The following is a 16,216-nucleotide window of genomic DNA, read 5'->3' as shown; positions in this document are numbered from 1 at the left end:
AGTAGTCACCTCAGTCTGCCCTTTTAAACTGCGAAGTGGATCGCTGATCGGGATTTCGAGTTACCCCTGTTTGTAGCAAGCAAATAAAAAAAGAAAGTGATCAAAGGGATCGATTAATAGTGACCATGTCATGATTGGAAATATGGATGGTGAACAAATTGACAAGACTATTACGGAAGCAGATCTGGTAGCTAAGTGGATGTAGGTAGGAGATCCAGAATTTAATAAATTAAGAGCATTATTATACATGAATTCCTCAATCGATTTGCCTCTTCTATCCATTGTGGCAGACCCCCACAATGGATGGTGTCCATTAAAGTCACCAAAAAGACAAATTGAAGCTGGGAGTTGTGCAATGAGGTTGTCAAGTTCAGAAAGAAGAAATGGTGCAGATGGCAGAATATAAATGGAAACAATGTACCAACTGGAATGCGAGCTGCCACAGCTTTTAGGGTAGTTCTCAATTGGATCGACCTGGATGGTATGTTAGCGTTAACAAGAATAGCAACTGCTCCATGTGTAGGTGATTCTGAGTTCCTATCTCGTCTGTAAATGCATTGTATAACTTGAAAATTTTAGCAAAACTTGGGGTGACAAGAATGTTTCCTGTAAGCATACACCTATGGGATTGAATTGAGTTATTAATTCTCGTGAGTCATCAGAATCACTGCTTAGTCCTCTGCAATTCCATTGTATGATGTCATGCATTATTTAGGTTTACCTGAGGATGATTCATCTGACTGTTTTTGGTATGTGGAACATTTTTTCGGGTCCTTTTTTTGAGAATGTGGGGCGTTCAATATCCATGGTGTCATCTGCATGGAGTTCTAGAATGGGCTCCTCATTATGTAGCTCATCTACATCCATATTGTTGGTGGGCGATTCCATTTTTTTAGAGACTGATTCAGATTTTAATTTTTCTTTTTGAACTGGGACCAATGGGTATATGAGTAAGAATGCTGATTGGAGTATTTGTGGCTTCGCTAATTTTCTTTGGAGGATTATGAGGATTATCTTTTTTAGAGGTCGAAAGTATAGATTTAAGCCAGTTCACTAGAGAGGTGTTAGGCAGAACTGATACATCCATTTTAGCTGCAGTAGAAACAAAGTTACGAGTGTGAGCTGCATAAGAACGACCACTAGGCATGGTCGACATAACTTGTCTATGTGCCTCAGGAAACGTGACTTTAATTTCAACTTTGTATTTTTGAATTTTCTTTCCTGTTATCCATAGCTCACAAGTTTTGGAAAAGGCTGGATGGCTTCCTTTGCAGTTTGGACAAACAGGGGTTTTGACTGAACAATCCACTTGGGTGTGATCTTTAGAGCCGGAGATGGGACATATGGCTTCCCCTCGACAAGCCTGCTGGGAATGACCGCATTTCAAGCAATGAACAGGATTCGGGATGTAAGGTCAAATCTGACAATTTAAATAACTAGCTTTAATAGAGGATGGTAAGTCTGGAGTGCTAAATGTCAGAATGATGGATCTTGTTGGAGTAAGATTTCCATCTTACTCCAACGTAACATACAAAGAAAAACAACTTGAAAGGGTGAATGAAACCAAGTTTATCGGAATCTGGCTAGATGATAAGCAAAGTTGGGCAAAACAAATGATAACCCTACGAAAGAAAACTTCGTCACTAGCGTGAATACTCGCCAGGGCCTCCGCCTGGGTGTCTCCTTCTCTTCTCAGATTCTGATGGGTGTCTCCGCACCTCACCTATGGAATCATCTCATAGGGTACCACCAGCAAAGAAAACCTTGCGAGAATCAACTCCATTCTCAATCGATGCGTTCATTCAAATTTGGGCCTTCCCTGGAATGCATTGGTTAGTTCAAGATACAAGGAAGTGAGACTCCTGAGCATCTACCAGCTATTGCAGAAAGCCGAGGCGATCCTTGTTTATAATGCTATGAAGACAGCAGACTTTCCCCCTCTCTTCAGATCCTTTTTCATAACCACAGATGAAGAAGAAATATCATATAATCTAAGAAATGAAGCCAACCTGAAGATTCCGCTTTTCAGAAAAGCCATAGGTCAGAAAAGTATAAAATAGAGGTGCTAAAACCTGGAACAAACTTCCTGCAAAAATCAAAAATGTCACTTCACTAAATCAATTCAAGAAACTACTAATTGAACACATCACCAGGGATGTCTGATTCAAATTACCTTCCACTCAACTCCTGAATTTTAAAAACATCAACATGGAAATAATGTACAAATGTTAAAGGAAGCAGTTGGCAAATAGTTTGTAAATTTCTGTGCATGTATCTCATCATTTTTCTTTTCTCTCCTCATTTAATTGTAAAAATGTTCACAATTATATATTATAAGTAGTGATGCTTTTCAAAGTCTTCTGTAAAGAAATGTAGAAAACACTCCAATTTATTTATATCTTTCCTGTTGAACATTACCTGTGCAATTTCAGAACTGTACATTTTTCAATTGTATATTTGTATATTCATTATTTATTAAGGGAACACTCCCTAAAAAAGCCATTGGCTTATGTGTCCTCCCTCCCTTTTTGGTGTTATCTCTCAAAAAAGTGTAACATAAAATAGGGTTAAATAAATTATTATTATTATTACCTTTTTTCATCATGATCCGTTTTAAATTTATTACTTTCTGACTACTGAGTTCTTGGAGTAGTTCTTCTTTGAAGACTGTAATTAGGTCCCATTCGCTGATGACACCTTTTGATGAATTTAGTGTTTTGTGGGGAGTAATTGATACTGTCAACCCACCAAACGTTGTTGTTTTTAGCAGCCGCTCAGAATGTTTTGAGGTGGCTGTTTCTATCAGGTCTCCGGATTGCAGTCTTAACCATTTTTGCGTGACCAAGCAATAGATTCCAAGATTTTCTGAATTAAGAATGGTGATAACTTACCCACAGGTTGGGCGGATAGGGAATGAATCATCAGGAAGTTCGAATCATCATGACATTCTGCTTCTCTTCGCAGTCTTTTAGGTTGACTTGAGTCATGGTCACTGTTAGATGCTTCCGCTCTTGAGCTCAAAGGCTCTGAGTTTGGATAATGATTTTTTTTTTTATCCATGATGGCTCCTTTTAGCCTTGGGGGTTTGCCTTTACCACCCAGGCTACTGGACCACCACCACCACCACAGGTAGGCAGGAGCAGTGCCGCTTGGTGGCCAAGCGTAGAGTTAGTTATTAAGTTAGTACGGCTAGCTAAATTAAAGAAAAAGGTACTTGCCTTCTTCTGGGCTCTCTTCTTAGTGCTTTTAAGTAAGTAGAGCTACTTAACAGAAAATTTTAATACTATGAGAAAAAACAAGGAAAACTCTGTAGCTAGGAGGAAAAACGCTTTATAAACATGCAATAATTGCTTGGCCACGGAAACGCTTGTACTCTACTTCTAGCACTGGTGTACACGCAAGTATATATGCACCTGTTCTTACCCTTTAGACACAGCCCATCTATTTACTTGTTCCATGATGACACCCAACAGCTCTTGAAACCCCCAGCAACCTGCTCTCTAGGCTGCTGCTCATTACATGGAAGGGCTGCACAGTTGATATAGCCAGACTTAATCCTATTAGGAAATATTGGTGAATTGAAAGTCAGGATGTGGTTTCTAATGGGAACAAGTTTCCCATCCCTACAAGCAGAAATTCCCTTAACAGCATTCACTTCCTGTGGTTTCAGTTCAGATCAGATTTCCTCCTCGGTAACTCTCGAGAAGGTCCTACTCTGAAGTGACACCTCTCGATGAGTTAAGTGTTCGATGTTGTTATCACGGTTATCGGTATTCCTCTAAAAGATATTGCTCAGAGTAGCTGCTCAGAATGCCTGTCATTTTTTGTTTCGATTAATAGGTCCCCAGAACGGAGTCTCCTAACTGATTTAGGGGAACATGCTAACTGCTCGAAACCTTTCTGAATAAAAAAGGAGACTTTTTTCGAATAGGCGTTTAGCTGGTGGAGTTAATGATTAAGAATCTTGAGATAGGCCCTGATGGTATTTCATTTTGTTGTCTTTTAGGTGCCTTTCTTTTTCGTCATTGTTACTTGCAGATTGGGATGGAGATTGGGGCCCCTGAACAAATATATTTATCAGGATTCATATTAATTTTTATAGTGGATTTAGTGCCCAGAGAGCACCATGAGTGCAGCATGGAGCCCAAAGGGATGTCCACTACTGGTCAAGCAATAAATGTGCTTGGGAATGGGATGTCAGGGCTACCCAGACTCCATAACCACACCACTGCCAGCCTGAATCCTGTCCCCTCAGACCATGAGAGTAGGGGCATGGCATTGACACTGCTGACCTCGGAAGCGAATCCACTAGCCAACTGATCCTAGATGGGCCATCCAGGGCCATCCGTCTTGTCGAAGCAAAGGCCAAAGTGGCATATTGAAGCTGGGTTCCTCAACCACCAGGATCCCCCTTTCCATATTTCCACAGGTCGCAGCCATGGCAAACATGCCAGATTCCATTGATGTTAGCCTGGAACCTGGACTGTGGGCGTTGGATCCCAGTGATGCTAATCTGGAGGACCAGCAGCATCACTGGGAGGTCACCACATATAGGTGTCCACGTCAAGGAGGGGGAGGTTCATAATTGGAGAGGCCAGGATAATGTATTTGAATTAATAAGATCAACTCCTCCATGGGCAGGAGACTCTGAGCTCCTATCTTGTCTGTACATGATGCAATTCAAGAATTTTGGTGAAACTTGGGGGCACAAGAATATTTCCTGTAGGCATGCACAAGAAGACTTGAATTGAGTGAGTAAATCCTTTAAGTCATCAGAATAACTGCTTTGTTTTCTGCAGTTTCATTGTATGATGTGCATTATTTAGATTTAGTTGTGGAGGGTTCATCTTACTGTTTTTTGTATGCTGCAGGGCATTTTTTTCAGTCTCTTTTTGGGAAGATGGGACATCATGTATCCATAGTGTCATTTGCATGAAGTTCTAGCATGGGTTCATCATAATCTGAGTGTACATCCACTTCCATGCTGTTGGCAGGAGATTCAGTTTTCTTACAGTCTTTAGGAATTTTTGGCTTTTCTGTATCTTGTGAGATCGTTGGAGCATCAGTTGGGATACTAATTAGCATATTTCAATTTTCCTTAAGGATGCCTGAGGCTGTTTGGAGCTCCACTTTCTGGGTCAATGGATAAGGTATGCTGATCCAATTTTGTGGCCAGATTACTTACCTCAACAACGCTCACTGAGATTATAACTTTTGTGGGTTTATATTAAAGAACATGTATGTGTGTGTGATTGGTATCCAACGTAGGATGCCCCCTGAACACAAATTCAACTCCACCACGGTAAACTGTGCTGATTACTTAACTCTGTAAAATGGCCAAAAATGAGTGGTGTTATGTTTGTGCAGTGTTCATGTTGTTGTTTAGTTGTTTCTAGCCACTTTGCTAACAGGAAGGCTGTTTCCCAGTACCCATTCATGCCACAAGGAGGCAGACCACAACTGTGCACATGCTATCTTTCTTTAAAAAAAATTAAAAAAAAAATACCCATCCCAAAGGGAGGAAAATGTTACATAACAGTTACACAAGCTTCTCCCTTCCCCAGAAAACTAATGTGAATGACTGAAATGGGAGAATCACTAACAATCAACAGAATTACTGGCCATACTACAGCATATCTGGCCAGAGGTTGATTATTCGCACAATATTTATTTTATATAAATGTGATAAAACTTTTATGAGACACCAAATGTATGAAGCTACTATAGACTTGCCCTACATTTTTATAACTCACCTGGACTGGAGGGACTGCTTCCAACTGGCTGACCTAATCTTAAGGGTGCAGTAAGGTTGATATGCCTGGCTTCTGAAATCTCTGTTAATCTTTCCAGTATTTCATGAATGTTAGGCCTATCCACGGGATTAAGTTGCAATGTCCCTCCTAAAAAAAAAAAAAGAAAGAAGCATATTACATTACATTCATTATGCAATCACCATACTGTTTATTAAGGAGTAACAATCACGAGTTATATGGCTTTACGTACATTTTGGCTTTAGGTTTTTATAGTTATCTAACTAAAATTGTATATTGTGATTTTATTCATTTTATGTATAATTAATTTATAAAAACTTTTTCATTTATTTCAGCATTACTGTAAAAATTTTAAGAATGTAAATGTTCCCTATATTCCCTTTATTTTAGTCCAGTATGGTCTGATGATGTGATCTCACAAGAATCTTGAAATGTCACCTTTGTAATAAGTTTAGGAATTAAGTCAAAGCACTTAATAAACTAATTTTTGCATTATCTATGTGGTAAAAAAGGGGTACATTTCAAAAATTCATCCATCAAAAATCACAAATACAATGTATAATATATTAAATAAGTATTTAATGCCTAATTAAGTGTGAGCTATCCATAATTCACAATTCTGACAGATTGTAACAGTGACAGCTCTTAAACAGGATCTCAGACAGATATATCAAACTAGCATATTTGATGAGATTTGTGGCTGTCTAAGTATGAAATTTTAAAATCCTTAGAAAAAAGGAAGTATCTGTAACTCATGATGCACATTTCGTTTTATTTTGATGCAGAAGCCCTTACAATGAAACAGGAAAGCATATATTCCTTTCAAAAATTCAATCTAGATTTCAGAAATTTAATCTAGAAACATTTTAATACAAATCTTACAACTAAAACACAACAGAACAGAACAGCATTCTGGACCTTTCTGCCAAATTAATGTGTATCATACAATGCAATGGAAAATTGCAACTGTCATTATGAGATCTAATAAACCATATTTTTCATTTGTTTATATAGGCAAGAACAAACAGGTCTTCAACAGAATTTGAAAAAAATATATCACATTTAATAAGAAAAACATTTTTTTTATTGTAAACAAAAAAAAATAACAAAATAAACTAAACTAGTTTAGTCTATTTTGTTTTAGTAGTTTGATTGGTCTCTTTTGGTGATATTTCACATTTCTCGGAACTAGTACCTTACTAGGGGGATGCCACTAAATTGATATGCAATTGGTTCTATATTTTAAATTTTAAAATGGATTTATATGAATTGGATTTAAATTATATTTTAAATCCAATATTCTAAATTATTTGGAGGCTTTCGGCTACAGTTTGTCTTGTTACCCCTTCTCTACCCTCCCAATTACGATTAATTGTTAGATTCATGTTAAATTTTCCCTCTACAGTTTTGCCATACTAAGGGCATTTGTATGAATTTTTCAATACATAATTTCAGTAATATATTGGGTATCATGTGGAGGATTTGTATTTCACTGCCTCTAATGACTACTTCATGTTTATTTATTTTCTTATTTACCTATTTAACTTTTTAATGTCATTACTTATATATATATATCACTCAAACCTTCCCCATTGCCAAAAAGTGACCATCAATTCTTCCTTAAACTTAAAACACAACCTCAACTACTGTGGCAGGCAATTCATTCCAATATCTACAACACATTGCACAAAAATAAGATCAAGATCCAGCCTTTTCAAAATTTATATTTGTGACCACTAGTTCTTTCTTCGACCAGTGAAAATAAACCTCATTCATTCGTTCTCCCACTGAATGTCTAGTTGCTCAGCACCTTTTAAGCCAGATGGATGCCGATTGGCACACCTTGTCAAAAAAACATAGAGCTGCCACTAAGAGTTCAAAGGTTTTTCTTCTAAATATGGTCATACCATCATCTTGTATAAAGGGAAAGGAACAATGCCACCCCTTTCCCTATTTACAAAGGTCCTTTATAAAACAGGAAGGAACCAAAAACTTCAGTTCTGCAAATTGCAGAATTTAGAAACTAGGAACAAGAAAGGACCTGACTGAAGTAAACTAAATGCTGATGGAATCTTTGCTCCTTCTCACACCACACACACACACAAGATGATATAAAATATAAAAGGATGGCTGCAGGATAGAATATCCATTTTGTACTTCTCACTAGTCTCATTGTTCTTACCTGCACCTGTTCCAACAGATCCACAACCTTCCTAAAATGAAGCCTCCAGAGCTATATGCAGTACTCAGAGTGTAGCCTGATCATTGCTTTATACAATGTGATAATCATCTCCTTATACATCCTGAAGAAATTCCTGTATATCATTGACAAAACTCCATGAGCTGTGTCTGCAATGCTCAGAGAACTTTGTATCTGATTATACAATTACCGCCAGGTCTTATCTGTTTTCCACTATCTTGAGTGTAGTACCACACAGTTGTTATTTTAATCTGGGATTGCTGCTACCCATTTGCAGTACCTTGCATTTGTTAATGTTAAACTTCAACTCCCATCTTCCTAAGTTTTTTAGATCTTGCAGTAGCTTATTTCAATTGCTGTCATTAACCACCCTAGAAACTTTCATATCATCTGCAAACTTAGATATTAAGCCTGATATACCTTCATCAATATGATTAATAAATACAGAAAACAATGATGGACCCAGCACTAAACTTTGGGGGGGGGGGCTCCAATCACAACATTCATCCATGAAGGGCAGTGTCATTTAATAGCCACTCTGTCTTCTCCCAAAAATGGACATCCACGTGGGGTAGTCTGGCACAGAGTTCAGTTTAAAGATGACTATTTCTATCAAAGAAACAAAAATACAGACTTTTGACAGGAGATGTTCCGAATGCACCAGTTGCAGTATGAATAGTCTGATGGTGAATGTGTTGAAGCCACTGAAGGATGCTACTTCTGGCAAGATGCATATACCTGACACTCATAATCTAATTTTGATTGCACAGGTGCATGATACAGACAGAATAAAGTCAGTCTCACCCGAAGGAATAGAAGAGAGAGAACACAAAGAATTATCAGCTCTCGTGCACTTTGTACATAGCTAACAAATATGTTGGAGAAATGCCAGCTTTTGTCAAATATGAGTACCAAGAATTTTGTCTCTAATATTAAATGGTGCTTTGTCCCAGTCTTAATTCAGGTTCAGAGTGTTTGCAACAAAAATGGATCCAAATGGCCTTCTCTTGTGAGAACCTGAAACTGTTGGCCAGTGCCTAGGAATGAAGGTGATCAAAAACTTCTTGTAGTTGTCTCTCAATATCCCTTATGTTTCATGACTGGGAATATATGCTGAGCTCACTGACATGTTGTGGATAATGAAAAACACCTGGAGGTAATTGTGCAGTCAGATATGAATTTTCTGAGCAGTACAGATAGGCTGCCAGAGCAGCTCATGGGGCCTTGTCAGTGATATACAGCAATTTTGCTAGCAGCGATATAAGGTGGTGTATAAGGCAATAGTTGGTTAGGCCACACATTGAGTACTGCATATAGGTCTGGAGGTCTCATTTTAGGAAGGATGTAGAACTGCTGGAACGAGTACAAAGAAGGGCAACGAGATTGCTGAGGGCAATAAAGGGTAGCTTTTACCAAGAAAACTTTAAGTTCTGCAAACTGCAGTGTCTGGAGACCTTATACACCTCAGTCAGAGCACCTGCAAGGTGATCTGACTGAGGTGTATAAGGCCTTAAAGGGCTTGAGCAAGCTCAATGCTGATGGAATTCTTCCTCTTGCTCAAATTACGCATTTGAGGTGGCATAAATTTAAACTGAGGAAAGAAGTTGTAGAACAAATGTACTGAAATTTGACTTTAGCCAACAGGTGGTTGATTGTTGGAACAAACTTTCATCTGTCGTTGTGGGAGTTGATATTTTAAATAAATTCAAGGAAGAAGTGGAAAAACTTTTGGAGTGAATGGATGGGTGAAATGGGATTTTTTTTTTTTTTGGCTGATGGTGTAAAAACTTGCTTTCTTGCATCATATGTCTCTACTAATGCTAATAAGTGCAATGTTTACAGTTGGAGGAAACTGTTTGGTAATGGAGGTTACTTTAACAGCAAAAACACTAGAATAACACTTATAATGGATCCCTGCAGCACTCCCTCCTCTGTCAAAAGGACTGAGAAAGGGTGAATTCTACTCAAACTTGGAAAAGATGATTGGATAAAAAGTTAAAAAAAAAAAAAAAAAAAAAGGGAGGATGACCTCTAAAGTTAAGGATATAAAGATCTTTTAAAATACCAAATTTCCAATTTGTGCCTACACTTTTTCCATGTCAAAGAAAAAACAAACGAAAGACAGCACACCAGGTGCTCTCTTTTCAGGAAAGCATCTCAAATAGATGTTTCCAGTTCATTAAGTGGTCAAAGTGGACCTGTTCCTTTAGAACCTGTAATGAAAGCAGTAGAGATGGTCATTTGATTCTAAGTACCATAAAGAGTGAATTAACCATTCTCTCTAATATTCTGCACAAACAGCTAGTCAGAGAAATAGGATCATTTTTTGGAGATTTAGGATCCTTTCCTGGCTTAGAAAAAGCAAGAAAAGTTGCTTTGTGCCAGGTGTCTGAAAACTGCACTTCAAGGAATATTCTGTTTTATAGGAAGAGCAGGAGGTCCATGAATTCTGGTGTAAGGTGCTTAATCATTTCATAACAAATGTCATCTTGTTCAACAGCACTAACCTTCAGCTTGTGGATGGTAAATGACTCATTATATGGGTAAACCCTTGAATGTAAAATTATTCAATGCCTCTTTTTTCAGTTTTGTGTTTAAGGACTTGAAATTCTGGGGAATAAGATGCTGCTGAGATTCTGGAAAATGTCTCCTCAAGAGCACTGGCTGTTGCAGTTAAGTCTGCAACAGTACATCCATTATATTCCAGGATCGATAAGGAGTGCGCCATGTATTTTCCCTGCATTTCTACAGATTACCTTAGTGCTGGCTGTCTGGTAACAGGCAAAAAACATATGGGTAGGCATGTGGAAGGTGTTTGTTCCAAAACTGAGGAGGGAGAGATCATTTTCAGTGAGCATATGCTTTATGACTCTTCCTCTTCCAATTTGATGTTAGCACTAGCCTAGGGTGTAGCTAATGTCCATTAAAATCCCCAAGAAGTAAGAAAGGGGGAAGCAACTGCACTACAGGCACTCCCCGACTTACATAATATCCAACTTCCATAAATTTGACTTTACGTAAGTTTTTGCCAGCCGGTACAAACTTAAAAAAATTTTGGAAACGTATTTTGCATCCCGTAGGAATAAATGAAGGTATTGTAAAAACATCGCAATGTGAACCCTATTGGGTTCACATTGCGATGTTTTTTCCAGGATCGATAAGGAGTGCGCCATGTATTTTCCCTGCATTTCTACAGATTACCTTAGTGCTGGCTGTCTGGTAACAGGCAAAAAAAAAAAAAAAAAAAAAAAAAACATTTTATTACATGTTTTTTTTTTTTTTTTTTTTTTGTAATTCATTCCGAGACCTCGGAAGTTGAAAATTTCACTATATACCTAAGCTATTTATTTATCTCTCTAAAAGGTTACTTTTTTATAATGGAGTGCTATCCTTTCATCGTTATCATATGTTCTGTTATAAGAATCAATTTTGAATGGCTTTGTTTATAATTTTCTACAGAATGTTTCTGGAGGTCACGATCATAAAACAATAAAAACAATTTGCACTTTCTGGTTTATTGGGCTTTTCTGTTAGTGCAATCTATTATAAATGGGTAGTAAATTCTTATCTTATTGCAGTTGCGATAATCCCAATAACTGGAATTGTGTAGGTTTTTACGTTATTATGGCGAAATGCTAGGTGAAATGTGTTCCCCTTCACTGAAATCTTCAATCATATAAAAAACTTAAATTTATTTATGTTTTTTATATGATTGAAGTTTTTTTCATATAAAAAACAAATTTATTTATGTTTTTTATACATATGGAAAGTGCAAGTATTGGCAGTGCTAGGAAACGAAATAAAATTGATTTAGAAATAAAGATGAAAATGATTAAGAAGTACGAAGCAGGACAAAGTTTGTCATCTATCACACGGGAATTAGGTCTCGCTGCTTCAACAATAAATACTATTTTAAAGGACAGTGCACTTATAAAAGAATATGTTGAAGGATCAAGGCATTTAAGAACAACAGTGATCACAAAACAGCATTCAGGTGCTATAAAGAAGATGGAAAAGCTATTAATAATATGGAGGGAAAATCAAATTCAGAAGTGAGTGCCACTGAGTCTAGTGACCATTCAAGCAAAAGCAACATGCATTTATGAAGACATTAAGAATAAGTATGGTGAACCTCAAGCCAGGTTCGTGGCAAGCAATGGGTGGTTTAATAGATTCAAGCATTGCACTGGTTTCCACACAATTGAAATATGCAGTAAAGTCGCCAGTGCCAATTATGCTGCAGAAGAGATATTTTGTGATGTGTTCGTAAAGACTTCTAAATTTCCACAGCCCTCAACCTCTGCAGTGGCGTACTTATCAGCTGGAGATGTTGATTCTGGCAAAGATGCTCGAAAGGTAAAACTTGCTGAATTATGCCTGTCCCCTCCCTTCATTTGTAATTTTTCCTACACATGAGATAAAAAAAATTTAATAAATAATTCTATTTACATGTTTGTCGAACATTGCTTTTTTGCTTCAATCAAATTCAGCAAGCATATTTGCGAGTGCTGTATAAGCCTTCAGGGAAATTCTGACACGTAAAATTTGACTTATGCAGAGTTCAGTGGAACGCAACCCTTACATAATCAAAAAAAATATATATATATTAGCATTAGTAGAGGCATGCGATGCAAGAAAGCAAGCTTATGCAGCATCAGCCAAAAAAAAAGAAGAAAAAAAAGAAAACACTTCCATTTCACCCCTCCATTCGTTCCAAATGCCTGTCCAACTCAGCCTTAAATTTATTTAGGCTATTAGCTTCCACAACAAAAGATGGAAGCCTGTTCCACCAATCAGATACCCGCACGCTAAAGGCAAATTTCCGCACATCTATTCTACAACTATCTTTCCTCAATTTGAAACTGTGCCCCCTCAGGTTCTTAGTCTGAGTAAGAGAAAGAATCCTATCAGCATTCAGCTTGCTCAACCCATTCAAGGCCTCATATGCTTCAATCAGATCACCTCGCAGATGCCTACTTTCCAGGTGTTGCAATTTGCAGAACTTAAGCCTTTCTTGGCAAGAGCACCCCTTTGTTCGCCTCACCAATCTTGTTCCCTTCTTTATACTCGGTTCCAGGAACTCTACATCCTTCCTCAAATGAGGCCTCTAGACCCGTACACAGTACTCTAGGTGTTGCATGACCATTGCCTTGTACAATGGGATAATCACCTCCCTGTCCCTGCTAGCAAAATTCCGATATATCATTGACAAGACTCCATGACCTGTCCTGGCAGCCCGTCTTCTATTAAACGCTCAGCAAACTTCATATTTCAGTGCACAATTACCCCGAGGTCTTTTTCACTTTCCACTTCCCTGAGTGTAGTGCCACACAGCTGGTATGTTTCTCTTCGGTTAATTCTACCCATAGGCAGTACTTTGCATTTGTCAATGTTAAACTTCAGTTGACACTTCTCAGCCCATTTTCCCAACTTATCTAGATTCAGCTGGAGTACCATTCTATCATTACTGTCATTGACAACCCTGCCAACCTTTGTATCATCTGCAAACTTGGACATTAAACCTGATATACCTTCATCAAAATCATTGATGAATACACAAAACAACAATGGACCCAGCACTGAACCCTAGGGGACTCCACTAATAACATTTGTCCACAAAGAGCAGTGTCCATTGATTACCACTTTGTCGTCTCCCACTCAACCATCCCTTTATTCATTAGAAGAAAGAAGAAGAAGAAGAAATCTTTATTGCATACGAAAAAAATGCATATGCCGTACACAATACCCTTCACGGCTAGAAGCCAGGGGTTTACAGTAAAGGTTAATACAAGGTAAAAGTCTAATATAAAGGTTACAAAGGCTAATACACTGCAATAAACAAGGATGAGATAGGAGAAAAAATAATCTTATTACTAATTATACAAGTGTAATGAAATGAAAGCAAATGGAAAATTTACATATGACACAACAGCATGTTATCATGCTAATTTATCCTCCAGGGAGCAGTCCTCTTACAGTGTTGGAGTCATCTGAGCAGGCGCAGAAAGTTGAAGCAATGTAGTGATTGATCCATGGGAGTGATGGACAGGTCCTTGGGAGCAGGTTCTAATGCCCTGTGACATGGTCCTGAGAAGGAAGTCGATGGAGTAAGTTCTGCCTGTATTTTTTATCCAATGCGAACTTGTAGAGGTCGCCATCCAAGGAGTATACGTACTGCAGCATTTGCACGGGTATGAAGCGATCGGATAACTTTAACCGGTTTGGGGTGGCCTGGAGGACTGGATTGGCCCGAAGGCTTGGGACCGGGATCCTCCAACCACAGTTGGCCCAGAAGTCTGGGTGCGAAATAATGCCAACCATCATTTTTACAGAAGAGACGAGTCTTCTCTCATGGATAATGGCAGGAAGACGTCTGATGTTTAGAGATGCTGCCATCTGGGTGGTCCTTCGTGCAGGGGGAAGTCGGAATTTCCATATGGCCCACTTCAATAGCCAAAATTCGCCCACTAAAATCCGTCTTAGATGCGTTGCGGCAGTTGAGGTCCAGACTTCTGCTCCATAAAGAATGACCGGATAGACACACGTCTTAATATACCTGCATCCAACGGCCTGGTCATGGACATGCATAAGTTGTTGCTTAAGCATCCACCGGAGTCGACAGAATTTTTTTTGCAGGTGGTCTATGTGTGGTATAAAGGAGAGCTTCTGGTCAAAAATAACGCCCAGGTCGGTGTGTTGCTGCACAACAGAAATCGCGGATCCTCTTATATTGGGTTGCACCATCGTTGGGTTCCGTTTGAGCGAGAAAGTGAGCTGTTTCGACTTCTCAGGATTGATGTGAAGGCCGAAACCGGAGAGGAAGGCCTCGAGGTTCTGGATTTTATGTTCGATTACGACATTTGTGTAGTCAGCAGTGTCTCCGGGGTTGATAACAGTGAACAGCTTTATATCATCGGCGAAGGTGATAATATCAGTTCGGCCCGTCACGAAAGGCAGAAGAACGGCTGAGAACAAAATACCAGAGAGGACCCCACCTTGTGGGACTCCAGTTGTAATATTTCTGGTGTAGCGTCGATTGGCATCGCGAACAATAATCGTCCTATTCTCAAGCATTGACTGAATGAACCAGAGCACGTCTCCGCCAATGAAGTAATACTCACGTAATAGCCTTATCAACGTGTGAACGGATGCGGAATCAAATGCTGCCTGGACGTCGATATAAGTAACGGTGATTTCCGAACCGTGCTCAAATGCTTCGAGGATCTTGGTAGTGGTACTGACTAGATTTGTAGCGGTGGATCTTGACCGGGTGGCATAGTGGATCTGCGGTTGCTGATGTGGCATTATTTGTGTGGTTAACGTTTTCAGAAGAGATTTCTCAAATAGCTTTAGTAGGCTTGATGCAGAAGAAATAGGACGGAAGTGACTGGGCTGAGAAGCAGAGCGTATTTTTGGCAGCGGTCTTACTAGATAGACATGCCACATAGGAGGGAAGAATTTTTGATGAAGGATTTTGTTGAATAATGACAGAATGGGATCAACAATAAATGTACTCAGGCATTTCAACATAAACTGAGGAATCCCGTCTGCGCCGGATGCGGCCGTAGGTGCTAAACTGTTTATTGCATCAATCAGTTGATATTTGGTAAGTTGAACTGAATTTAAGAGGTCGGTTGAAATCGGATTGATTGGTAATTCCATTGGTGTGATGGATTCTGGCTGAGCCGCAAACCTAGTTATGTGGTCGAGCCAACTGCTCAGATTGAGTGAGTGAATGGCGTCCTCTGATTTGCTTCTATGGAAGGGCTTCCCTTTATTTATGGTAGCCTCTAGGTGAAGTTTTATTGCCTCCCTCTTAATCCTAATGAAAAGAGCCCTGGCTCGGGAGAATGCAGTTCTGTCCGAGGGTGAGCCGGAGTTTTTCCACCGCTTGTGCATGTTCTGTTTGACGTGGAAGCTTTCAGAGACTTTGACTCCACCAGGCCCTTGAATGCTCTGTAATGGTTAGCTTCTTTGTTGCAGCATAGAGAGAGACAGTGGCTATCCATCTTGTCATTAGGTCAATTCCGAATTCAGGGTCGCATTCCTCAAGGACATCCCATGGAATTGCCTGGGCTGCATAAACACACCTTTCAGGGTCAAGGTATTTGGGCGCTGTAATAGTTTTGGCTGTGACTTTCCTCCTGCCAGAAGTGATGGGTATTTCTGTTTGCACAGAGAGAATGATGGGGTTATGATCAGACTGTAGGTTGCTTGTCGGGTTTTGATTAGCCACACAATTTGC

The 16,216-nt window shown here is 39.1% G+C and overlaps 1 protein-coding gene across 2 annotated transcripts in view; it reads right to left on the bottom strand.

Annotated features, from left to right (window-relative positions):
- The window catches only part of aux (cyclin-G-associated kinase), a 703,221-nt gene that overhangs the window by 337,369 nt on the left and 349,636 nt on the right, over window positions 1-16,216 (bottom strand). For both annotated transcript variants that reach the window (XM_090387776.1, XM_090387775.1), the window contains exon 9: window positions 5,754-5,900. In XM_090387776.1, coding sequence (XP_090243902.1) covers window positions 5,754-5,900 — 147 coding nt within the window. The remainder of the gene's footprint in view (window positions 1-5,753; window positions 5,901-16,216) is intronic.

Source organism: Mastigoproctus giganteus, chromosome 13, assembly GCF_048544385.1.
Source record: "Mastigoproctus giganteus isolate SK-2022 chromosome 13, ASM4854438v1, whole genome shotgun sequence".
Lineage (NCBI taxonomy): Eukaryota > Metazoa > Arthropoda > Arachnida > Uropygi > Thelyphonidae > Mastigoproctus > Mastigoproctus giganteus.
The sequence above is the reverse complement of the archived record's forward strand: the minus strand, read 5'-3'. Positions and strand labels throughout refer to the sequence as shown.